At 38.7% G+C, this 27,420-nt stretch overlaps 1 protein-coding gene across 1 annotated transcript in view; it reads left to right on the forward strand.

The window, feature by feature from the left end:
* Ir93a (Ionotropic receptor 93a) overlaps positions 1-27,420 on the forward strand; it is a 139,132-nt gene that overhangs the window by 15,036 nt on the left and 96,676 nt on the right. The window contains exons 4-5 of the mRNA XM_083143297.1: positions 10,353-10,445; positions 22,290-22,439. Of these exons, the coding sequence (XP_082999423.1) occupies positions 10,353-10,445; positions 22,290-22,439 (243 nt within the window). The remainder of the gene's footprint in view (positions 1-10,352; positions 10,446-22,289; positions 22,440-27,420) is intronic.

Consider the following 27,420-nt stretch of genomic DNA (forward strand, 5'->3'; position numbering starts at 1 on the left):
GGGTACAAATTCCCCGTAGAAAAGTGACTGCCCCCTTAAATCCTGCTTATATTAGGAGGGGGTATAATTTCCCCGTAGAAAAGTGACTGCCCGTTAAAATCCTGCTTATATTAGGAGGGGGTATAATTTCCCCGTAGAAAAGTGACTGCCCCCTTAAATCCTGCTTACATTAGGTGGGGGTATAATTTCCCCGTAGAAAAGTGACTGCCCTATTAAATCCTGCTAATATTAGAAGGGGGTACAATTTACCCGTAGAAAAGTGACTGCCCCCTTATATCCTGCTTATATTAGGAGGGGGTACAAATTCCCCGTAGAAAAGTGACTGCCCCCTTTATTCCTGCTTATATTAGGAGGGGGTATAATTTCCCCGTAGAAAAGTGACTGCCCCTTTAAATCCTGCTTATATTAGGAGGGGATATAATTTCCCCGTAGTAAAGTGACTGTCCTATTAAATCCTGCTAATATGAGAAGGGGGTACAATTTCCCCGTAGAAAAGTGACTGCCCTATTAAATCCTGCTAATATGAGAAGGGGGTACAATTTCCCCGTAGAAAAGTGACTGCCCCCTTATATCCTGCTTATATTAGGAGGGGGTACAAATTCCCCGTAGAAAAGTGACTGCCCCCTTAAATCCTGCTTATATTAGGAGGGGGTATAATTTCCCCGTAGAAAAGTGACTGCCCGTTAAAATCCTGCTTATATTAGGAGGGGGTATAATTTCCCCGTAGAAAAGTGACTGCCCGTTAAAATCCTGCTTATATTAGGTGGGGGTATAATTTCCCCGTAGCAAAGTGACTGCCCTATTAAATCCTGCTAATATGAGAAGGGGGTACAATTTCCCCGTAGAAAAGTGACTGCCCCCTTATATCCTGCTTATATTAGGAGGGGGTACAAATTCCCCGTAGAAAAGTGACTGCCCCCTTAAATCCTGCTTATATTAGGAGGGGGTATAATTTCCCCGTAGAAAAGTGACTGCCCGTTAAAATCCTGCTTATATTAGGAGGGGGTATAATTTCCCCGTAGAAAAGTGACTGCCCGTTAAAATCCTGCTTATATTAGGTGGGGGTATAATTTCCCCGTAGCAAAGTGACTGCCCTATTAAATCCTGCTAATATTAGAAGGGGGTACAATTTTCCCGTAGAAAAGTGACTGCCCCCTTATATCCAGCTTATATTAGGAGGGGGTACAAATTCCCCGTAGAAAAGTGACTGCCCCCTTAAATCCTGCTTATATTAGGAGGGGGTATAATTTCCCCGTAGAAAAGTGACTGCCCGTTAAAATCCTGCTTATATTAGGAGGGGGTATAATTTCCCCGTAGAAAAGTGACTGCCCTATTAAATCCTGCTAATATTAGAAGGGGGTACAATTTCCCCGTAGAAAAGTGACTGCCCCCTTATATCCAGCTTATATTAGGAGGGGGTACAAATTCCCCGTAGAAAAGTGAATGCCCCCTTAAATCCTGCTTATATTAGGAGGGGGTATAATTTCCCCGTAGAAAAGTGACTGCCCTACCCGTCAGCTAGCAGTTCAGTGTGGAACTCATCCTTCTGTACGTGTAATTGTGAAATAGAGTTGTGGTTATGTTCGCTGTGGCTTGTGACTATCCGTTGAAAGTTTATATGCTGCATAAAACATTGATTACTACAATCCTCTGATCACATTAACTAAATATAAAGTATATTTTCTTTCAAGCTAGTAAATATCTATGTCAAACGTGATTAATTAAGGCAGACGTCCCATTAACTTGAGCCGACCAGCTGAGGCATTGCCACAAAAATCCACACTTTCAAGGAAAAGGCAGCTGAATCGGCCACGATAGAACAGAGAGAAAGCAAAATGGAGACGTAATAGCGGATGCCAATAAGTACCCGATAAAACAAAGAGTACGGGACATTCTGTTAGTTTAAGACATTCCTTCGCTTGTTCCAAGAAATGTACGACAAAATGCTGAGAGAGTATGTAATATCTGCATTCATCTTGAGACCTGGGTGATTTTAATGAACAGAATGCTAAGCTTATGGCTGCCTGGAAATGATGCCAAAGAAAAGCAAGTGTCATAGAAAGATGGAGAACAAACAATCAACAAGATCAGTAAACTTTTCGTATTATCTACAAGTTCATGACCTTAAACTTTTCAATCCGTAAAGAGGTTATTTTGACTGTCCATGATTTGCAGAACTATGCGCAAGAGATAAATTTTCAACACCCAATGAAGGAAACTTTAACAATACCAAAACAGGAAGAGAGGGATATACTTGTTAATCATGGACATAATTTCCCCGAAAAAGCTGTACATGATTTATTAATGCCATCTCAAAATACACGTGTAATTCAGAACTGTCCCCAGAGGAAATACCTGAAAAAAGAGCAAGGAATTACATTGAAAAGGCTGACTTTGGGCTAAAGTGAATCATGGATTTAACCACTTCGCCAAAGGAAAATCCACACCATAGCAATAGATATGCAGAACGCATTTCCAAATCCAAAATCAAGTGCTCATTCTGCATTTTACGAAAGAACACTTTGGACATACAACGACGGCATACATGACTGTGGATTGAGACTGTCGTAGAACTGCCTTGAAAGAAGTTTGCAACAAGCTAGTTCCATGTGTAATGTTTGTAAGTTACTTGTATATATCGTGCATCATTCTACACATGATACATAAACAACTTGTAAAGAATGCATGGTACCAACGTGCTCATCTTTCGAGGAAATTAATGTAGCCCTTACTGTACCTCCCTATCATATCGCACAGCTTTTCTGTAGAATATAGTCATAAGCCAAATTCGAGGTTTTCTCCAAGTTATTAGGTTAGAAACTACAGGAAGACATGGGCATTCAGGTTTACTGATTTTATGCATCATTAATAACATATTAAGGTTTACATTCACCTCAATCCCGTGTCCATAAATTACGATGCTGATTTAGCATTAAAATCACCCAGGTCTCAAGATGAATGCAGATATTACATACTCTCTCAGCATTTTGTCGTACATTTCTTGGAACAAGCGAAGGAATGTCTTAAACTAACAGAATGTCCCGTACTCTTTGTTTTATCGGGTACTTATTGGCATCCGCTATTACGTCTCCATTTTGCTTTCTCTCTGTTCTATCGTGGGCGATTCAGCTGCCTTTTCCTTGAAAGTGTGGATTTTTGTGGCAATGCTTCAGCTGGTCGGCTCAAGTTAATGGGACGTCTGCCTTAATTAATCACGTTTGACATAGATATTTACTAGCTTGAAAGAAAATATACTTTATATTTAGTTAATGTGATCAGAGGATTGTAATAATCAATGTTTTATGCAGCATATAAACTTTCAACGGATAGTCACAAGCCACAGCGAACATAACCACAACTCTATTTCACAATTACACGTACAGAAGGATGAGTTCCACACTGAACTGCTAGCTGACGGGTGCCAGAAATTTCCACTATTACTATCAAAAAGATGTGACTCGTCACTTCCTTCATTATTGTCTCCAAAATCCATGTTTTCTAACGGTGCATGTACAGCCTACGTAGCGGGAAAGTGTGGCTTATGACTATATCACTACACAGATGACCACCTGGTTGGAGAGCCAAAAACTTCACTGATGTACATATTATACTGCCATTCGAAAAGAAAAATGACAATGTCTCGCACTTTTTGGACAGTGGGTTGCTTATTGTGCATGATGGTATGTTCAACAACAACAACATAAAAATCAAACATGTGGCTTAAGAATATCATCCACTGACTCCTTCATGTGTTAAACATGGTGAATAATATGTAATAGGTTAGTTGCAAACCACAACGAAATTATAAATGTCTGTATTTGATAAAGTTTTTGTATAAATTGAAATACATCACATATTATATTAAAATGCACTACAGCATTATTGAAATACATATTTAGTGAAAAGTGATAAATCATAATTCTCATGCTATATGCATTGTATATTATTCTTTTGTTCAATTTTTTTGAAGTTAAAACAATTGTTTTATTTGACTTGTGTACTCCTGGTGTTTCTGAATCGTATTGATTCTGATCCAAATGTTACAATTAAAACTATAGTCTGTGCGTAGATGTATCTTGTTATTTGTTCCTATGAAAATATGATTAGTGTGTACATAAATATGTTGGTGTGTGTAAGTATGTTTATATGTAATATATGTTTCTGTGTAACAAAATTATGATTTATCAACCTCATAACACGAATAACGTGTGTATTCGATTATTTTAAAAATTGATCAAAGGTTCTATCATAAAATGCATCAATGTAATTTTTAAATTCGAGAGTTACTACGGATATGTGGAAGCAACCACTTTCAATTATATTTTACAAGTTATAAAATATTTCCATGTTAAAATATCGCTTCTACGGGCTCTCGTCGTGCTTTTCAAATAAATATAATTACCACAAGGGACAAAGTGTTTTACTTTTTGTTAGTTATGCATAGATTATATAAGAAGTATTTTTATGATGAGAAACCTATATATTTGTGACAGTACACACACACATTGTGTACAAATTTGTTGTCCAAAATGTTTCAAGAAAATGCAATTCAAATGTCTTGATTGATGGATTGATTGAGTTAGCGTTTTAATTTATGCACACTAAGTCTAATCAAGAATGGACCCACAGTTTAAAGTTGGATCCGAATTACTATGTGCCTCCACCGGGTATTGAACCCAGGACACCTTTATCACCCTACTCAAATGGTAGACTCATTCAAATATTTTGATGAACATTCAAATGAGAAAGTTGTACGTAATAATTAAGTCAATGATGAGCCAGATACCAGAGTTATAAAGGCATTATACGACAATATAGTACATCTAATTTCCCTACTGTTTTGTGAAGTAAATTAAGTAAGCAGCAACTTTTCTCCGTAGCATTTTGTATGCAATTTCTCATGTAAGAACTAATTATTAGAACAGTAACTTTTCTAGGGAGAAATTTGTACCCCCTCCATATATATTAAAGATAAAAGGGGCAGTCACTTTTCTACGGGGAAATTGTACCCCCTTCTAATATTAGCAGGATTTAATGGGGCAGTCACTTTTCTACGGGGAAATTATACCCCCTCCTAATATAAGCAGGATTTAAGGGGGCAGTCACTTTTCTACGGGGAAATTGTACCCCTGATAATATAAGCAGGATTTAAGGGGGCAGTCACTTTTCTACGGGGAAATTATACCCCCTCCTAATATAAGCAGAATTTAAGGAGGCAGTTACTTTTCTACGGGGAATTTGTACCCCCTCCTAATATTAGCAGGATTTAAGGGGCAGTCACTTTATACGGGGAAATTGTACCCCCCCCTAATAATTGCAGGATTTAAGGGGGCAGTCACTTTTCTACGGGGAAATTGTACCCCCTCCTAATATAAGCAGGATTTAAGGGGGCAGTCACTTTTCTACGGTAAAATTATACCCCCTCCTAATATAAGCAGGATTTAAAGGAGCAGTCACTTTTCACCGGGGAAATTATACCCCCTCCTAATATAAGCAGGATTTAAGGGGGCAGTCACTTTTCTACGGGGAAATTATACCCCCTCCTAATATAAGCAGAATATAAGGGGGCAGTCACTTTTCTACGGGGAAATTATACCCCCTCCTAATATAAGCAGGATTTAAGGGGGCAGTCACTTTTCAACGGGGAAATTATACCCCCTCCTAATATAAGCAGCATATAAGGGGGCAGTCACTTTTGTACGGGGAAATTATACCCCCTCCTAATATAAGCAGGATTTAAGGGGGCAGTCACTTTTCTACGGGGAAACTATACCCCCTCCTAATATAAGCAGGATTTAAGGGGGCAGTCACTTTTCTACGGGGAAATTATACCCCCTCCTAATATAAGCAGGATTTAAGGGGGCAGTCACTTTTCTACGGGGAAATTGTACCCCCTTCTCATATTATCAGGATTTAATAGGGCAGTCACTTTTCTACGGGGAAATTGTACCCCCTTCTCATATTAGCAGGATTTAATAGGGCAGTCACTTTTCAACGGGGAAATTATACTCCCTCCTAATATAAGCAGGATTTAAAGGGGCAGTCACTTTTCTACGGGGAAATTATACCCCCTCCTAATATAAGCAGGAATAAATAGGGCAGTCACTTTTCTACGGGGAATTTGTACCCCCTCCTAATATAAGCAGGATATAAGGGGGCAGTCACTTTTCTACGGGGAAATTGTACCCCCTTCTAATATTAGCAGGATTTAATAGGGCAGTCACCATTCTATTGGGAAATTATACCCCCTCCTAATATAAGCAGGATTTAAGGGGGCAGTCACTTTTCTACGGGGAATTTGTACCCCCTCCTAATATAAGCTGGATATAAGGGGGCAGTCAATTTTCTACGGGGAAATTGTACCCCCTTCTAATATTAGCAGGATTTAATAGGGCAGTCACTTTTCTACGGGGAAATTGTACCCCCTCCTAATATAAGCAGGATATAAGGGGGCAGTCACATTTCTACGGGGAAATTGTACCCCCTCCTAATATAAGCAGTATTTAAGGGGGTCAGTCACTTTTCTACGGGAAATTTGTACCCCCTCCTAATATAAGCAGGATATAAGGGGGCACTCACTTTTCTACGGGGAAATTATACCCCCTCCTAATATAAGCAGGATTTAAAGGGGCAGTCAATTTTCTACGGGGAAAATATACCCCCTCCTAATATAAGCAGGAAATAAGGGGGCAGTCACTTTTCTACGGGGAATTTGTACCCCCTCCTAATATAAGCAGGATATAAGGGGGCACTCACTTTTCTACGGGGAATTTGTACCCCCTTCTCATATTAGCAGGATTTAATAGGGCAGTCACTTTTCTACGGGGAAATTGTACCCCTTTCTCATATTAGCAGGATTTAAGGGGGCAGTCACTTTTCTACGGGGAAATTATACCCCCTCCTAATATAAGCAGGATTTAAAGGGGCAGTCACTTTTCTACGGGGAAATTGTACCCCCTTCTCATATTAGCAGGATTTAATAGGGCAGTCACTTTTCTACGGGGAAATTATACCCCCTCCTAATATAAGCAGGATTTAATGGGGCAGTCACTTTTCTACGGGGAATTTGTACCCCCTCCTAATGTAAGCAGGATATAAGGGGGCAGTCACTTTTCTACGGGGAAATTGTACCCCCTTCTAATATTAGCAGGATTTAATAGGGCAGTCACTTTTCTACGGGGAAATTGTACCCCCTTCTCATATTAGCAGGATTTAATAGGGCAGTCACTTTTCTACGGGGAAATTGTACCCCCTTCTCATATTAGCAGGATATAAAAGGGCAGTCACTTTTCTACGAGGAAATTGTACCCCCTCCTAATATAAGCAGGATTTAATAGGGCAGTCACTTTTCTACGGGAAATTGTACCCCCTCCAAATATAAGCAGGGTTTAAGGGGGCAGTCACTTTTCTACGGGGAATTTGTACCCCCTCCTAATATAAGCAGGATATAAGGGGGCAGTCACTTTTCTACGGGGAAATAGTACCCCCTTCTCATATTAGCAGGATTTAATAGGGCAGTCACTTTTCTACGGGGAAATTATACCCCCTCCTAATATAAGCAGGATTTTAAGGGGCAGTCACTTTTCTACGGGGAAATTATACCCCCTCCTAATATAAGCAGGATTTAAGGGGGCAGTCACTTTTCTACGGGGAATTTGTACCCCCTCCTAATATAAGCTGGATATAAGGGGGCAGTCACTTTTCTACGGGGAAATTGTACCCCCTTCTAATATTAGCAGGATTTAATAGGGCAGTCACCTTTCTATTGGGAAATTATACCCCCTCCTAATGTAAGCAGGATTTAAGGGGGCAGTCACTTTTCTACGGGGAAATTTTACCCCCTCCTAATATAAGCAGAATTTAAGGGGGCAGTCACTTTTCTACGAGGAATTTGTACCCCCTCCTAATATAAACAGGATATAAGGGGGCAGTCACTTTTCTACGGGGAAATTATACCCCCTCCAAATATAAGCAAGATTTAAAGGGGCAGTCAATTTTCTACGGGGAAATTATACCCCCTCCTAATATAAGCAGGATTTAAGGGGGCAGTCACTTTTCTACGGGGAATTTGTACCCCCTCCTAATATAAGCAGGATATAAGGGGGCACTCACTTTTCTACGGGGAAATTGTACCCCCTTCTCATATTAGCAGGATTTAATAGGGCAGTCACTTTTCTACGGGGAAATTGTACCCCCTTCTCATATTAGCAGGATTTAATGGGGCAGTCACTTCTCTACGGGGAAATTATACCCCCTCCTAATATAAGCAGGATTTAAAGGGGCAGTCACTTTTCTACGGGGAAATTGTACCCCCTTCTCATATTAGCAGGATTTAATAGGGCAGTCACTTTTCTACGGGTAATTTGTACCCCCTCCTAATATAAGCAGGATTTAAGGGGGCAGTCACTTTTCTACGGGGTATTTGTACCCCCTCCTAATATAAGCAGGATATAAGTGGCAGTCACTTTTCTACGGGGAAATTGTACCCCCTTCTAATATTAGCAGGATTTAATAGGGCAGTCACTTTTCTACGGGGAAATTGTACCCCCTTCTCATATTAGCAGGATTTAATAGGGCAGTCACTTTTCTACGGGGAAATTATACCCCCTCCTAATATAAGCAGGATTTAATAGGGCAGTCACTTTTCTACGGGGAATTTGTACCCCCTCCTAATATAAGCAGGATATAAGGGGGCAGTCACTTTTCTACGGGGAAATTGTACCCCCTTCTAATATTAGCAGGATTTAATAGGGCAGTCACTTTTCTACGGGGAAATTATACCCCCTCCTAATGTAAGCAGGATTTAAGGGGGCAGTCACTTTTCTACGGGGAAATTATACCCCCTCCTAATATAAGCAGGAATAAATAGGGCAGTCACTTTTCTACGGGGAAATTATACCCCCTCCTAATATAAGCAGGATTTAAGGGGGCAGTCACTTTTCTACGGGGAATTTGTACCCCCTCCTAATATAAGCTGGATATAAGGGGGCAGTCACTTTTCTACGGGGAAATTGTACCCCCTTCTAATATAAGCAGGATTTAATTGGGCAGTCACTTTTCTACGGGGAATTTGTACCCCCTCTTTTAAGTGGGAATTGACAGGCAGTCATTTTTCTACGGGGATATTTTACCCCCTGCTTAATTGACGGGATCTGAAAAGGGCAGTCATTTTTCTCTGTAGAAAATTGACTGTACAGTCATTTTTCTACGGAGTCCAGATTCCCCGTCACGATAACGGGGAATTTGGACTGCGTAGAAAATTGACTGTAGAGTCGCTTTTCTACGGAGTCCAAATTCCCCGTTACACCGGGATTCGAACCAGGGACCCCTGGCGTGGTAGCGCGATGTGCTAACCACCCCGTCACGGGGGCCGTTTGTCTTGGCACAGTTTAAAAGTTCATAATCTCTTATCTTCTCGTATAATATATAAAAAAAAACTAAAAGTTAAAATATACACGAACAGTAATTTTGCCTGTAGTATTATTTGGATGTGAAACTTGGTCCCTTACATTAAAAGAGAAACATAAATTAAGAGTATTTGAAAATAATATCCTTGGACCTAAAAGGGATGAGGAGACAGGTGAGTGTAGAAGGTTACATAATTTAGAACTGCACAATTTGTAATCATGTCCAGATATTATTAGAATAATTAAATCAAGAAGACTTAGGTGGGAAGGACATGTGGCACGACAGGATTCTTGTTAGGAAACCTGATGGTAAGAGACCTGTAGGAAGGCCAAGATGAAGATCGAGAGATAACGTTGAGATGGACCTAAAGGAAATCAGCAAGGATGGAAAAGATGGGATTGATCTTGTCCAGGATAAGGACAGATGGAAGGTTAGTGTTGCTGCAGCCATAAACCTTCGGGTTGAAGAAGGAGAGAGAGAGAGATGGGGGGAGTTCCCGCCACTGGGAAGTCTGTCGTGTGCGTGCTGTTGTTGCCTAACGTATACTAGCGCCAATAAGTATTTCTGAAGATTCGAAAATATTGGATATCTACATCCTGAAATGCTGGCTGGCTTCACTGATGCGTTATGTGTGTTGCGCAACTCGACGGCTACAAGCGAACTTCACTACAAAATACAATTGGGTCATCTCCGTAGAAGTAGGCAACACACATAACGCACTACAATGAAGCGAGTATTCCAGGATATAGTTGTTCAATTTTATTGCCGGTGAGTGTACATGGAACATAGCAATATTTTCTGCTGTTAATTTTATACAAGAATGATTGGTTACTTCATATATTATGTATTTCAGAAAGGCGTACCTTGTTGATAATAAGAATTCAGGACAGTAATCAACACACACACACATTGAGAAAAGTTAACAAGATTTGTTTCATTTCCAGATCTCATAGCAATTCTAAGCATAACTTCATGCGACGATATGTGGGACCTGTTCAAAAATTCAGATAGTAGAGTTCTCCAGTTAGCAATTACAGGTAAGGTTTTTTTAAATTTTTGTTTATGCAGTTAAGTGTTGTAGTAATGTTTTCAAGGATGTCGTTAAGGGGCGCGCGAGGGGTCACTGATCCCATTCATTTTCTGTGCTTTACAGGAAAATTTATGTTACACTTGAGTGGTGAAAACCCTGAAAGTTAATTACTTAAAACTTTTCATGTACGTCGTAATCACAAAACTAATTACAGTATTGCATTTCTTGGAAAATTCTGATGTGGTTTGATATCCCACATGGCACCTTTGGCATTTTAAAAAATTGACCTCGATCCAATATGGTGGACTTCAAGATGGCGGCCATGTTCCGGAAGCACCCCTTACCCTGATGTACTCAGGTGAAGTTGGATCCGTCATTACCGCAACCGTTTCAGAGAGAAAAGTGTGTCCTGGGACGTTTGAATCACCCTGTATATATATATTGTATACTGGAAACTTAATATGTTAGATAGATTATGGGTATTGTATCAAAGATTCAACTATTAACTGTTTGGAGGCCTCACTCTATTTCCTCGGTAGCTACTCTGTTTTCCGAAATATCACATTTTATTGTGAATGCAACAAAATAAATTGACATGAAAAACAATGTGCGTTAAGTACTGAGCAAAATTGTTTCATTCACATACTTTACAACATAGGCCTGCGTTTTAAACATTTAGAACAAAATGTTTTAAACCTTCTGTTTTAAACATGCCAAATTCTGAATTGGAGTCAGTGGCGGTTCCTCCATGGAACAGAGGGAACAGGCTGTTGTTCCCTTCTACTTATCGCCCTTTTTAGCTATTTAAATTATCTATAATAACATAATAACAACACTTCTTTCTTCCGAAATCAAAACGCCGAAGAAAAACTTTCACCCTGACTGGAAGTTTGTTTACTTCACCTACCCTCGTCGTCCCACCCTCTGCTCTGACGCCGAGTATTTCCGACCACGCGCGAAGGTAAACGATCCTCATGGAGACACCACCCACCGCGGAATCTGAACTCTCAAGCTGTTCCCTACGAGAGACATATCGAATTCGTTTTCCTTCGAGTTTTTGCTATGTGCTAAAGCTTAATTGAGTCGTAGTGATAGTTTTGAGTGTAGTAAGTCTATAGTTTCCTAATCTCATTGCAAAATTGCGTCTGTCAGTCATAACGAACTGGAAAAATCTTCTAGAGTCTAAGCGTCTGCTAAATGCCTTGGCTAAACGCTGCGAAATAGCTTCCGAGGGAACAGCTCGCATCCACCTGTTCCATCAGCAAGACAAGCGCAGCGCAGGACAAGAAAGCGAATGTTGCGAATGTTGTATGATCGACCGGCTGAAGACGAAAGCTTTTAGTACATTGAACTTTACAGAAAAGGCAGCAGACATACACCTATCCTAACCTAATTAGAAACTAAAACGAAATCGTACACAAGGCATTTTCAAACAAGTTACTACAACTCTGTAAAATGATTAACTGGTTACTCTTCCAGTGGCAAATTTTTGTTGTCCTTGTTTGTTCTCGAGAGCGAGTTTGGAACAGTTCGGATTTTGTCACAATTTCTAGAAATCTAGCGGACGTCATGGAAAAACTCGGCCATCTGATTGCCATTAATGCATTAAGGACGCTTGAATTACAATGCTCAACTCTAGGGAAAAAAAATGTCAACTTAATCTACAAATGGAGAGATGAAACCGGTTTCGACAAAACATTTTTTTTCTGATCAATCATAAATTGCTTTTATTAATTTTTCCTTTGTTGCGCATTAACAATTTTGTTTTTAATGTTTTCTTTACATTATATCATATTTGCTTTACTATTGGCATTTTCATAATTTTAACGAGTAGTATAGTATTTGTATGTTCAAGGCCAACTCTGATTTCTTGACCAAACGACCACAAAAACCTGAAAATCTCACTTTCTCTCCACGTCCCGCGCCTGATTTATTGCGCTAACGATGTTTCACGGCGCAGAAAAGCAGTGATGAGTGAAAGATGTACTCTCATCCTCTCATCCTTTGAAGGATGAGTGCACCTTATCGTAATTTTTTCCAAGTCCGGGACCAAATGTTTATATATATATATCGTGACCTTTGTAAACCTCTCTCTCTCTCGGGAGAAACGATGTGCCACATACACACACACACGCGCGCGCGCGCGCGCGCGTATGCCTCTCATTATTTTTTCCGTATTGTGACGCAAAACAAAACAAAATAATAATTGTTGTTGTTGTTTTTTTCTTTTAGGATCCCCTGGCCCCTATATAACCTCGCCAGGGGTGCGTGGTGCCCAACCAAAAAAAAAAGTAAAAGGTTCTCTAACGGCTGCGGTTATAGATTACCACACCTCTATAGAGTTTCACGTGTTTTTTTTTTTTCTCTCAAACTTCCATGAAACTCTACAGAGGACCTCCGTAATTGCATGCAACGTGTACTAACGACTCTAGTGTTATTTTGATGTTGTAATTTTTTTTGGATATAGAGTTTTATTGTGAGATAGATAAAAAAATTATGTTTATTATAATATTTTCTTGATGAAGATGGAGAATATGTGTGTGTGTGTTACAAAATAAAGTTGCATGCTTTTTTTTTCTAGTGTGTGTGTATGTGTATATTTTTTTGATGTTCGACAGCATCTGAAACGATAAAAAAAAAAGAATTTTATTGTTAATTTTCTCGTGTAAAAAAATAACAAAATTTTTTTGGTGCAAATTTTCTGATTGTCTCGTGCTATAGTGATGAAAAAAAAAAAGATATTGTAACTGATAACTGATGAAATTGACATTGTAACTGATCTGACCTAGTGAAATTCGTATTGTGCCATTGTAACTGATTGTGTTAGTACTAAAAATTCCTTATTTGTGCAAGAAAAGATGTTAAAAACCTGTTAAAACTGCTCTGTGACCCTCTCGTTCTTCACGTCGTAGGCGAAGGACTTCTCTGCAATCAGGATGACACTGCATATAGTATCCTCGGGCAAGGCATCGTGGAACTCGCAGACGATCTTGATGTTGGTTCGATCGTTGACCACCACCTGCTTTCTCTTCGTCGTGTTGATGACGAACATGGGTCTCCGTGCTTTGAATTCGCTGGGCGTGTAATACATGTCCACGCTTCCCTCGGTCACGCGTTTGTAAGCCATGACAACCTACGCAAATTTTGTTATGAGAGGACAGAGGACACCGAGACGATGCTAACGCAAGAAATCCCAGCTCTCTATGATTATTTTTTTCGAAAGTTACGAGTGATCAAAAACATTTTTTTGGCAATTGGCCCACCCTTGATCTCCAAGAACCTCCGAAAACTTGGTACACGTACTCTGCATCACCAAACTCGACAAGAGGGTCAACGGGAAGGATATTCGCGTTATCTCTTACTGTTTTCGAGACATTTTTGCAATTTAACGCTGGACTTGGAAAATTTTCGACAGATGGAGGTCAAATTTGGTTCCATGACGACCTATGTTTATTTTGGTATGGGAGGACAGAGGACACCGAGACTCGACCGACGCACTAAACCCGACCTCTCTACGACTATTCGTTCAAAAGTTACGAGTGATCAAAGTTTTGTGAGGTGGGCTAACTTCTTACCCCTTGGCCCCAGGACCACCAAAACTTGGTACACGTATTCTCCACCTCCAAAATCGACAGGGGGGGTAGCTTCGCTACCGGAATGGGGGTGTTTTTCGATATATTTTTTCGATAACTCTTACCATTTTCGAGATATTTGCAAATTTAAGATTTTTTTAACGCTGTGGACAGAAAATTTTCGGAATATTTTTTCTTGTTCCATGACGACCTATGTTTATTTTGGTATGGGAGGACAGAGGACACCTAGACGATGCTAACGCAAGAAATCCCAGCTCTCTCTATGATCATCCTTTCGAAAGTTACGAAAAATATTTTGGCAATTGGCCCACCCTTGACCCAGGACCTCTAAAAATTTTGTACACGTACTTTGCATCACCAATATCGACAAAAGGGTCAACGGGGAGGATTTTTGCGCTATGTCTCTCTCTTACTGTTTTTTTTCGAGACATTTGCAATTTTACGCTGTGGACTTGGAAAATTTTCGACAGATGGGGGTCAAATTTGGTTCCATGACGACCTATGTTCATTTTGGTATGGGAGGACAGAGGACACCGAGACTCGACCGACACACTAAACCCGACCTCTCTACGCGTACTCTACGTCACCAGTGCCTCCCAGATGGCGCAGTAGTAGCGTCGTTGCCTTGTAAACAAGGGGTCCCGGATTCGATACCCGGTGGAGGAACATAGAGGTTCGGATCCCACTTTAAACTGTAGGTCCAGTCCCAATTAGCCTTACTGTGCATAAAGTGGACTTAAAACACCAAATCAATCCAATCTACGTCACCAAAAAAAAATCGACAAGGGGAGATTTTTCGATAACTCTCACTGTTTCCAAGGTACTTTTAGGTTTTTTGATAGACGACAACGACGGAGTCATCAATGAGTAAACATCTGAACTCGGTGAACAAGTCAACTTTTTTTTTTTCAGTACGTCAATATTTTTTTTTCTTATTTCTTAGTGAATGGGTTATAGGTGACTTGCAACGACGAAGGTCTTCTAGCAACACGTACTTAGCTTCTGCCGGCGTAATTCGCTAAAAATATGTCTTTAACTATTGTCATTTAGGAACCGCCTCAGTCCTGTTGTTAATTTGGAAAAGGTAATTGATCCAAAAATAACAATGGGGGGGGGGCAATTAAAGGTTCCAAATGACAATAGTTAGAGTTTCTCCATGTCATGTCCTCTTCCTATGTAGAAGGTCATATAAATGTGCTAATTCGTTGGCTAAGGGGGATTTCCTGATTAGTAAATTGAGGTTATAAATACGTATGTATAAAGGTTTTGCTAATATGGAATGCTAAAGCTCAGTACTTGGCTCTCTCAGGGATTCGAATTCTATTAGGTTAAACAGCATAGAAATTTCACAGCAAGAATTCTCATATTTACTGACGATATTCTTAACAACCTGTGTTTTGATTCCACTACAAAACCTGTATACAAAATATGCAGTCCCTAGAATGAGATGGACGAGGCTTATGAACCTCGACCTATACAGTTGTACAATCTGGCAATGAATGGATGTTTTCTTTTTTATTAAGCATGGCAGAGTGTTTTCGCTTATTTTAATATCAGCCAACAATGTTAGAAAGTGTCCCCCAAGAATACAATTTAAAATTACTAATGTGATATGAACCTTTTTACTTGTGTATATTTTGAATATGAAAGTGAAGTACTTTGAATAATTGAGGGGAACAATCACAAATAAGCTTGCAACGGTATTGGGAGGTGTCACGAGTTCAAACTTCAGACGATTCCTGCTAATCTGCTAAGGCGATATCAGTACGAAAATTTGTAAAAAAAAAAAAAAAGGAAGAGGCAATTTTTGGCTAATGGCAACGATGAGGATGAATAATGATAATTATGATGAAATTGATGTGTGTGGCACTTAGAAAAAACAAAAACTTCAAAGTGTATTGCACCAACAGCTACCCCCTCCCCAAATACAAGGCAGTTAACAGAGGTGTATATATTTGTTGGTTTACGAGTCTGAGGGCTTAAGTTAGTATGTTCACTATAGCTATACATATTAAAAAAATGAAATGACCTGAGCAATAAAATATAACAATACCGATTCTGGCTTTTTGTCGGATGACGTAGTGGTAACGTTGTTGCAATCCCACACCCTGATGGCGTATAGACTTAAATGTTTTGCATAATATGAAATACTGTTAATGGGAATGTGTTGTTTCTAATGTTCAATATAGAAAGCAGATAACAAGAAAAAAGAAGAAAAGAAATGTTGCAGGTAGATACGGAGCCTCAACCCAAACACATATATGATCAGACAGGATGTCAACGATGCATTCATAACTAACATGTGATTATTCAAAAATTGAAATAGTGCAGTGGGAAACAATCAACTAACTAACTCTCTAGGCTTTTTAAACCCGAAGAGAGCAAAATACAAGCACAAGCGTAAATAATTAAATAAGTTACAAGGGGTTCGAATCTTTTGATCTAGGTATGGATGCAGACAGGTACTAAGTTTTGAGTGTGATAATGGAAAATCCCCCTTCAATATAATAGCATAGTGGTAATGTTGGTCTTGCCTTGTTCCTATCGATAACATAGTGGTTACACGAAAGAAAGAAAGAAAAAAAATAAAACACTGTCCCCTATTAAGAAATACTTCTCGAAATTATTCAACTACTTTTTTCTCTTCCTATCTTCGTAACTAAAAAAAAAATGTTTTGTCAAATGTTTGGATGACTATGAAAATATTGAAACATATGATGTAATAATAAAACGTTGTTGCATTGTAATCAAATGAATTCGTTGAATATGTAGAATATGGTAGGATATATCTTAAAATGTTAGAAGCTTCCAAAAAAAAAATATAATAAAACTCCTGCAGGATTTTCCGTGTAGCAGTGAGACACACTAACTAACTAACTAACTAACTCCCTAGCCTTCTTAAACCCGAAGGTTCAGCAACACATGCCTTCTATTTGTCCCTATCTTGAGCAAGTTCTATACAATCTTTTCCATCCCTACCGATTTTCTTTAGGTCCATCTCAACGTTGTCCCTCCATCTTCGTCTTGGTCTTCCTACAGGTCTCTTAAGTAGGCTTAATTCAGGAAATGCATGTTACTTTTTTCTTCATAAACTTTTGTCTTCTTGTTTAATATCTAAGATACTAAATGTTAAAATATCCAATAACAATAATTGTGCCTGTGGATGCGAAAACTTGATCCCTTGCATTGACATTGAGAGTATTTGAAAATAAGATTCTTAGGAAAATATTTTAAAAGAGGATGAAGAAACAAGTGAATGGTGAAGGTTACATAATTTAGAAGTATATAATTTATGTTAGTTTCCAAGTATTATTAGATTGATGATTAAATCACAAATACTTAGGTGGGCACGAATGAGAAAGGAGATTTTACAGGAATCTTGTTGGGAAACCTGATGGTAAAGGACCAAAACGAAGATGGAGATGGATCTAAAAGAAATCTGTAAAGATTGGAATAGAATATATATAAATTTTGCTCAGGATAAGTACAAATTGAACTGTAACCACGAATTTTCAGAATCAAGAGTGCTAGAGAATCAGTTAATTAATTAATATTTAATGTAATAAAGGTAGTAATATAGTATTCTTATTGAGAAGAGAATTTCTACAAAACTTATTTTCCTCGTACGTTTATTAATAGCAGTTACATTTGACATGTTTGACTAATCGCGAATCAACGTACGGAAGCCGTTGGAAGCAGTTTGAAGACTGAAATGGCCATGGAAGGACACTTATTATAATTTTAATATTTTAGTATAATGTTTTGGGAATTGCTTCTCGATAATGTTTTGGTATTTAATTTAATCTGTTGTTAGATAAAATACATAATTATTAGAATTTAAGGATGGAATATATGAACAGCCAATGAATGATACGTTTGACTAATCGTGAAGATGAGTATCACAGTACGTTTTATACGTTCTTATATAAACGTTGAAACGTTTAAGAAGGTATAAGAACGTTTACCGAAACGTTGAGTATATAGAACTTGCTCAAGATAGGGACAGATGGAAGGCCTGTGTTGCTGCAGCCATGAACCTTCGGGTTTAAGAAGGCTAGGGAGTTAGTTAGTTAGTTAGTGTGTCTCACTGCTACACGGAAAATCCTACAGGAGTTTAATTTTTTCTTGGAAGTCTGAGATTCACCGAACCCCCATATAGTACTAATTATCTTCATCGTTGCGATATAAAAAGAAACATAAGTATTTGTGTTGTGAATAGAAGAGCCGGAAAATCGCATATCACGGCATTTGATGTTATCTGTAACAAAAAAAAGCATGAGGATCATGTCGGAAATACACTTGTAAAAAGCGAGGCTTGCAGCATGAAAGCTTCGAGGATGCCAGTTCCTAATTAGCTCCGTATTAACTAACTAATTATTTTGCCTTCTTAAACTTGAAGATTTAGCAACAAAAGCCTTCCATCTCTCAATTTTGTACTAATCACACAGCTGGAAGCTTGCGTGTATCACCCTCACTGTTTATTCAGCTCTTGACCTTAACTTCTGATCATGCATTTTTATTGCATGTTTCCCATGTCAACACAAAATATATATTTTCTCTTGGATTAATTTTAACTATGATGATGAAAATTTAAGAAAGAGTAGAGAGAGAGAGAGAGAGAAAGAGAAAAAATACCATAACAAATAGCTTCTAACATTTTAAGATATATCCTACCATATTCTACATATTCAACGAATTCACTTGATTACAATGCAACAACATTTTATTATTACATCATATGTTTCAATATTTTCATAGTCATCCAAACATTTGACAAAACATTTTTTTTTTTAGTTACGAAGATAGGAAGAGAACAAAAAAGTTGAATAAAATTTCGAGAAGTATTTCTTAATAGGGGGACGCAGTGTTTTAATTTTTTTTTATTTCTTTCTTTCGTGTAACCACTATGTTATCGATAGGAACAAGGCAAGACCAAACATTACCACTATGTTATTATATTGAAGGGGGATTTTCCATTATCACACACAAAACTTAGTACCTGTCTGCATCCATACCTAGATCAAAAGATTCGAACCCCTTGTAACTTATTTAATTATTTACGCTTGTGCTTGTATTTGCTCTCTTCGGGTTTTTAAAAAAAAAGTTTAGAGAGTTAGTTAGTTGGTTGTTTCCCACTGTACTATTTCAATTTTTGAATAATGACATGTTAGTTATGAATGCATCGTTGACATCCTGTCTGATCATATATGTGTTTGGGCTGAGGCTCCGTATCTACCTGCAACATTATTTCTTTTCTTCTTTTTTCTTGTTATCTGCTTTCTATATTGAACATTAGAAACAACACATTCCCATTAACAATATTTCATATTATGCAAAACATTTAAGTTTAAGTTGGCACATTAACATTTAAGTGCCACACACATCAATTTCATCATAATTATCATTATTCATCCTCATCGTTGCCATTAGCGTCTTCTTTTTTACAAATTTTCGTACTGATATCGCCTTAGCAGATTAACAGAAATCGTCTGAAGTTTGAACTCGTGACACCTCCCAATACCGTTGCAAGCTTATTTGTGATTGTTCCCCTCAATTATTCAAAGTACTTCACTTTCATATTCAAAATATACACAAGTAAAAAAGGTTCATATCACATTAGTAATTTTAAATTGTATTCTTGGGGACACTTTCTAACATTGTTGCCTGATATTAAAATAAGCGAAAACACTCTGCCATGCTTAATAAAAAGAAAACATCCATTCATTGCCAGATTGTACAACTGTATAGGTCGAGGTTCATAAGCCTCGTCCATCTCATTCTAGGGACTGCATATTTTGTATACAGGTTTTGTAGTGGAATCAAAACACAGGTTGTTAAGAATATCGTCAGTAAATATGAGAATTCTTGCTGTGAAATTTCTATGCTGTTTAACCTAATAGAATTCGAATCCCTGAGAGAGCCAAGTACTGAGCTTTAGCATTCCATATTAGCAAAACCTTTATACATACGTATTTATAACCTCAATTTACTAATCAGGAAATCCCCCTTAGCCAACGAATTAGCACATTTATATGACCTTCTACATAGGAAGAGGACATGACATGGAGAAACTCTAACTATTGTCATTTGGAACCTTTAATTGCCCGCCCCCCATTGTTATTTTTGGATCAATTACCTTTTCCAAATTAACAACAGGACTGAGGCGGTTCCTAAATGACAATAGTTAAAGACATATTTTTAGCGAATTACGCCGGCAGAAGCTAAGTACGTGTTGCTAGAAGACCTTCGTCGTTGCAAGTCACCTATAACCCATTCACTAAGAAATAAGAAAAAAATATTGACGTACTGAAAAAAAAAAGTTGACTTGTTCACCGAGTTCAGATGTTTACTCATTGATGACTCCGTCGTTGTCGTCTATCAAAAAACCTAAAAGTACCTTGGAAACAGTGAGAGTTATCGTAAAATCTCCCCTTGTCGATTTTTTTTTGGTGACGTAGATTGGATTGATTTGGTGTTTTAAGTCCACTTTATGCACAGTAAGGCTAATTGGGACTGGACCTACAGTTTAAAGTGGGATCCGAACCTCTATGTTCCTCCACCGGGTATCGAATCCGGGACCCCTTGTTTACAAGGCAACGACGCTACTACTGCGCCATCTGGGAGGCACTGGTGACGTAGAGTACGCGTGTCGGGTTTAGTGTGTGTCGGTCGAGTCTCGGTGTCCTCTGTCCTCCCATACCAAAATGAACATAGGTCGTCATGGAACCAAATTTGACCCCTCTGTCGAAAAATTTTCCAAGTCCACAGCGTAAAATTGCAAATGTCTCGAAAAAAAAAAAAAAAAAAAAACCGTAAGAGAGAGACATAGCGCAAAAATCCTCCCCGTTGACCCTTTTGTCGATATTGGTGATGCAAAGTACGTGTACAAAATTTTTAGAGGTCCTGGGTCAAGGGTGGGCCAATTGCCAAAATATTTTTCGTAACTTTCGAAAGGATGATCATAGAGAGAGCTGGGATTTCTTGCGTTAGCATCGTCTAGGTGTCCTCTGTCCTCCCATACCAAAATAAACATAGGTCGTCATGGAACAAGAAAAATATTCCGAAAATTTTCTAAGTCCACAGCGTTAAAAAAATCTTAAATTTGCAAATATCTCGAAAATGGTAAGAGTTATCGAAAAAATATATCGAAAAACACCCCCATTCCGGTAGCGAAGCTACCCCCCCTGTCGATTTTGGAGGTGGAGAATACGTGTACCAAGTTTCGGTGGTCCTGAGGTCAAGAGGTAAGAAGTTAGCCCACCCTCCAAAATTTTGATCACTCGTAACTTTTGAACAAATAGTCGTAGAAAGATCGGGTTTAGTGCGTTGGTCGAGTCTCGGTGTCCTCTGTCCACCCATACCAAAATAAACATATGTCATCATGGAACCAATTTTTTCATCAATGAAAAATTTTCTAAGTCCACAGCGTTTAAAAAAATCTTAAATTGCAAATATCTCGAATTTCTGACAAACAGAGGTGTCCCATAGGATCTTTGAGAAAAAAAAAACACGTGAAACTCTACAGAGGTGTGGTTATCTACAACCGCAGCCGTTAGAGAACCTTTTACTTTTTTTTGGTTGGGCACCACGCACCCCTGGCGAGGTTATATAGGGGCCAGGGGATCCTAAAAAAAAAAAAAACAACAACAACAATTATTATTTTGTTTTGTTTTGCGTCACAATACGGAAAAAATAATGAGAGGCATACGCGCGCGCGCGCGCGCGCGCGTGTGTGTGTGTGTGTGGCACATCGTTTCTCCCGAGAGAGAGAGAGGTTTACAAAGGTCACGATATATATATATATATAAACATTTGGTCCCGGACTTGGAAAAAATTACGATAAGGTGCACTCATCCTTCAAAGGATGAGAGGATGAGAGTACATCTTTCACTCATCACTGCTTTTCTGCGCCGTGAAACATCGTTAGCGCAATAAATCAGGCGCGGGACGTGGAGAGAAAGTGAGATTTTCAGGTTTTTGTGGTCGTTTGGTCAAGAAATCAGAGTTGGCCTTGAACATACAAATACTCTACTACTTTAACGTGCTTCATGTATGTCACTTCTGAAAATTTTTAACATATGTTTCGTATGTTTATTTGGTTCATTTCAACAAGGGTTAAATTTTACTTGGTTTACTGTATTATATTACGACAGGTATGGTATGGGAGGGGGCAAGTGCAGGTCACCTGTTCCGCTGCCTGATTTAGCACCGCACGCCACTGATTGGAGTAGTGATTTAATGCCTTTTTTTCCTTTCAGAGAGTGACTGCGCTAGGCTGCCGACCAAAGAAGCCATCACGGTGCCCCTGATGGACAGCGGGAAGGAAGTGTCGCAGCTGATTCTCGACCTGAGGACAACCAAGGCCATCAACTGGGAGTCTGTGATTGTCATCTATGACGACACTGTGGGTGCGTAGCAGACTGGGGGACAGGATTGGGATTTTTTACTCGCATCTCGAAAACTTAGATACTACTGTACGGATGTTAGCCTTCTCCAACATGTTTCTCTCCTAATGGTGTGCAGGGAATGGAATGCTGCATTGCCAACTAACTCTCTAGCCTTCTTAAACCCGACGGTTAATGTCTGCAGCAACACAGGCCTTCCATCTGTTCCTATCCTGAGCAAGATCTATATACCCTTTTCCATCCCTTTAGGTCCATCTCAACGCAGGCCCGTAGCCAGACAGGGGCCAGGGGGGCTGAGCCCCTCTGGAACTACCGTCAGCCCCCTTGACATTAGGTAAAACTATTTTGTGTAATTTGTTTGCAGTGAAAAGTGAAAATATAGACAGCAGATATTATTTTGCTCAGAACTTTGGTGAGGATGAATTCAGGGAGCATGAACAGCAGCTATTACATTCGTTTATCTTATTTATAAGAAGTGTAAGTAGCGGCAAGTATTTAGGAGATTTCTCTTCTCTAGACTTCAGAAAGTTTCTTTATAGGGGACTGGGGAGCTTCTTTATCTGTACCTTCGTTGTCCCTGTTGCGACCTCCTATTTATACAGAAATGTGTGACTTTGATGTCATTATGCAAATTCCCTCCGCATCTGCGTCAAAGGTTAACAGCTCCCAAGTTTTGGAAACGAAGGGGAGTTTCATTGTTTCGGCCGGGGAGTGGAATGTACTGTAGGCCCTATGATTGAACATTGTCCATCTTTTCTTGTGTAATATAAATATCTGTGTCATCAAACGTAGTATGGAGTGTGTAGTAAGGGATGATTTCAGTAGCAACCAATTAACGCTTCAAGTGATATTTTAAAAGATATAGAAAAATGTAGCATTTGTGTGATATTTCTAAACTTTATGTAACGTAATGACCGCCCCCCATCACACACATAACTTACCTTCATTTAACATTGTTAATCTTTTGAAAAATGGAATTGATTTACAAAGCCTGATAACCCGTGAGCCCCCCCTGGAGATCAATTCTGGCTACGGGCCCTCAACGTTGTCTCTCCATCTTTGTCTTGACCTTCCTACTGGCCTCTTACCATCAGGTTTCCCAACAAGAATTCTGTAAACTCTTCTTTCCTCTCCCATTCGTGCCACATGGCCTGCCCACCTAAGTCATTTTGATTTAATTATTCTAATAATATCTGGACATGAATACAAATTATGTAGCTCTAAATTATGTAACCTTTTCCACTCACCTGTCTCCTCATCCCTTTTAAGTGAAAATATTTTCCTAAGGATCTTATTTTCAAGTTAATTCCCAACCTCGGCGAGAACTGTCAATTCACATACCATGTTTGAAAGAAAGTTCAAGAATTATCTATTGAAACAACAATGGAATGCGAAATAGTCAAGGGATCACTTAATGATTTTACATTAATTTATTTCATTATTATTAAAATTATTATTATTCTCATTGTACTTTATATTCACCATAAAATAACGTCCCTATTAGCATTATATGTGATGTCCCACGAAGCCAAATGGAATGGGATTCGAACCCAGGGCCCTTGGTGTCGTAGCGCACGTTGCTAACCACTCCGCCACGGAGGTTGGCATTTCTAGGATGAAGTAACAGTTACGTACCAGGTTGCTAGAATTAAAGTTACCCAACTCAGAACTCTCTGTAGCCTGTTTGAGGCATCGTAGAACTCTGAAATTTGGTGAATCCACTATGCAGACCATGGGGGAGAGGATGGCGATAAAAAATAGTTCAAAACGCCACCAGATTGAAATGTGGCGCTGTACTTCCATGATGGATTGTACAAATAATCACGTTAAGCGATTTAGCTGAGTTATTAATTAGAAAGGCATTTGTTAGTGGCTGGAAGTTGCGAGAAAATATTCTCTCGTTTATTGCAAGATTGCAAGGTAAAGGCAAATCCATAACCAATTGGAGCAGTTTACGTCATTATTTCAACCCACCATGGAAGTACAGCGCCACATTTAAACCTGGTGGCTGAAAATTGAACTGTTTTTCTTTTTTATCGCCATCTTCTTCCCCATGGTCTGCATAGTGGATTCACCAAATTTCAGAGTTTGCGCACTTCGGTTTCTCACCGAAACACTGGCAGCACCTTCGCTTGCGACGAGCGTCTTCTGCTTGCAGTGCGGTCGCGCTTTATGTAGAGCGTTGTGTTTTGTTGTGTTAGAATAACATTTTGTACTTTTATTAATGACAACGTTGTTACGTTATTCAGTTTAGTGTCGTTAGATTTGTGATTGATCCGTTGTGACTAGTTTGTGTTGTGTTCAATGCATTATTATTGTGTTTGAGACAGCAGCGAGCGAAAACTACAAGATGCCTACGTGTTTCGTACCCGGCTGTAGATCTGGATATGACCGCTGTTCTTCAGGTAGTAGACATTTTTTTAGGCCACCTAAAGACAGAAATGGTTTCTCAAAATTGGAGACTGCCATCCCTAGAAAAGATAAAAAAACTAAGTCATAATTGCTATGTGTGTGATATTAATTTTTCCACTGACCTTTTAGTGACAGTGGATTCGTTCATAGTGGATGGCGAAACAGTAGAAATTCCACGACAAAGGTGGAAATTAAAACCATAAGCAGTTCCTCATATATTTCCTAATCTGCCCAAATACCTCTCTAAGACAGTTACGAAGCGAAAATCTCCCATGAAAAGGCAATCCTTGCGGACAGATGATAATGAAGTAAGTACTCGTCGCAATGTATCATTACGTTCATCAGTACAGAATTATTTGCTTCACACTGCGGATGCTAGCAATACAAGAGCATTGCTAAAGAAAAAACTTAAGAATCAGAAACGCAATTTAATTAGAACACAGAATAAACTAAAGGTCGCACAGGCTAAAATAAATTTTCTTGAAAAAGGCGTTAAAGATGCTAAATTAAAGACAACGGTCACACAGTCAAAACAGTTCGCTTCTCTTAGCAAAAATAAAAAAAATTGTAATTGATACTATCTTAAAGAAATGCCAACTGAAAAGTAAGACAGGAATGAGATACAGTTCTGAGTTTATACTGGATTCTCTTCTTTTAAAAATTAATTCCCCAAGGGAGTATAGACACTGTTTGCATCACGATTTGCTACCTTTCCCTTCTGAAGCTCACTTGAGAAAATTGGTGAAGGGTCTTAAATGTCCTTATGGCGTAAATTCCCATGCCATCGACGCTATAACACATTTTTTTGTGAAAAGAATGAGAATGAGCGTAGCGGAATGCTGATTTTTGATGAAGGGAAGCAATTCAGTTTAACTCGAATTCCTTAAAAATAGACGGCACTGCAGCTGTTCAGCAGATCTGTGGTTAATGGAATAAAATTTTATCGGAGTATTAATGCAGAGGGGTTAGAAGGCAGTGAAACAACGGAAAATTTCACAAGGGACCTAAACTGCCTGGTTGACGCATTCAATTCATTCACTCCTGCAGAGGCACTATATAAAGGATCAGAAGCACATACAACTTTAATAAAATGGAATGCTGTCCTTAGAGATAATCGAAATTCCTTCGCTTCAGAAAAAACGCTAGAATCCTTAAGAGTGACTTTAGAAAGTACTTTAGAAGTGTCCGAATATTTGTGGAAGAACAATTACAAGTACGTTTTGACAGGAAAATTTAATCAAGATCCCCTAGAACACCATTTTGGTATATTGCGGTCGTTTACTTGTGATGATCATCCCTCCACTGTGGATTTTCTGCACTTACATATGCTGCAATCAATTTACGTACCAGCAAAACTTGCTTTATTTTCGGGCGGAAACTGTGAATACAGGACTGAATCTCCTCTGACGTGTTTTGTTAATCAAATGCGAACTCTGGCAAGAGCAACCGAAAATAAAAATCTTTCGGTGAAGAAGCAAACTGAAAATAAAATAAGGGAAAAAATTTCCATTCTTGAAGATGAAATTCAAATACCGGACTGGGAAAACAACATAACCGAACTTAAATGAACAAAGTGTTGGTAAAGAATATTTGGTGTATCATTTGGCAGGATACATAGTGCGGTATATTTCAAAAGTGACGGATTGTAAACTGTGTACAACTTTTCTGCACGGGGAACCAACTAATGTACCTGCCTCACTTACGCTAATCCAAGACTATGGTTCGGGCGACGGCTGTAAATACCTTACCTATGCAACGAAAAGTGTTTATGATGTGCTGTTACGAGTGGAAAAAGTTGTTACAGAAAAATTATCATGTGCTAATAGTTTATGGGGTGATATTTTTCTTGAGTGTTTAGACAATTTAAATATAATTGCTGTAAAAACTTCGCAATTAGGATGCTGTGAAGATCATGAGTAGTACAATTGGGTTGTTTCAAAGTCGTACTTAGTAGGTATTCTCTTTTTTTATCAATTGAATATTACTTTTTGACATATTTTGACAATTTTTTGTCGATGTTTTAGCGTTTGACGATTTTTCAGTGCAATTTTCACCGCATCTCATTTTTTTCCCACTCGTACTTGGTAGGTATGTATTTGTAGCCTCTTTTTTATCAATTGAAAATCAGTTTTTGACATATTTTGACAAATTTTTGTCGATGTTTTAGCGTTTAGCGATGTTTTTGTAAAATTTCCTATTTTTTCTTTTTTTCCCACTCGTACTTGGTACGAATGCCACGATCTTACGTGATATAACTTAACCTATTCATTTTTTTTTTGTGCTAAACTACACGAGAGCCTCTACGTGCTTTGACCTACTTTAGAGTAGAACCATAAAGACAGAGCTGCAACCGAAAGTGAGGCTCGAAGTGAGGCTCGGTGAGGCTCGACTTAATAGTTTGCTCTTGTAAGACATAAGCTTTATTTTCTCGCAGTGTTGCCAATATTTTACTCGAAATAAAATCACCAAGGTTTTTTTCTTGGTCTAACCTATGTTATTGAACTGCGTCGTCACGTCCAAACCTGCATGACTTCCGAACACTATTGGTTTTATTCATATTTTTTCTTACGTA

The sequence above is a fragment of the Lepisma saccharinum genome, chromosome 21, assembly GCF_977018435.1.
Source record: "Lepisma saccharinum chromosome 21, izLepSacc3.1, whole genome shotgun sequence".
Classification (NCBI taxonomy): Eukaryota; Metazoa; Arthropoda; class Insecta; order Zygentoma; family Lepismatidae; genus Lepisma; species Lepisma saccharinum.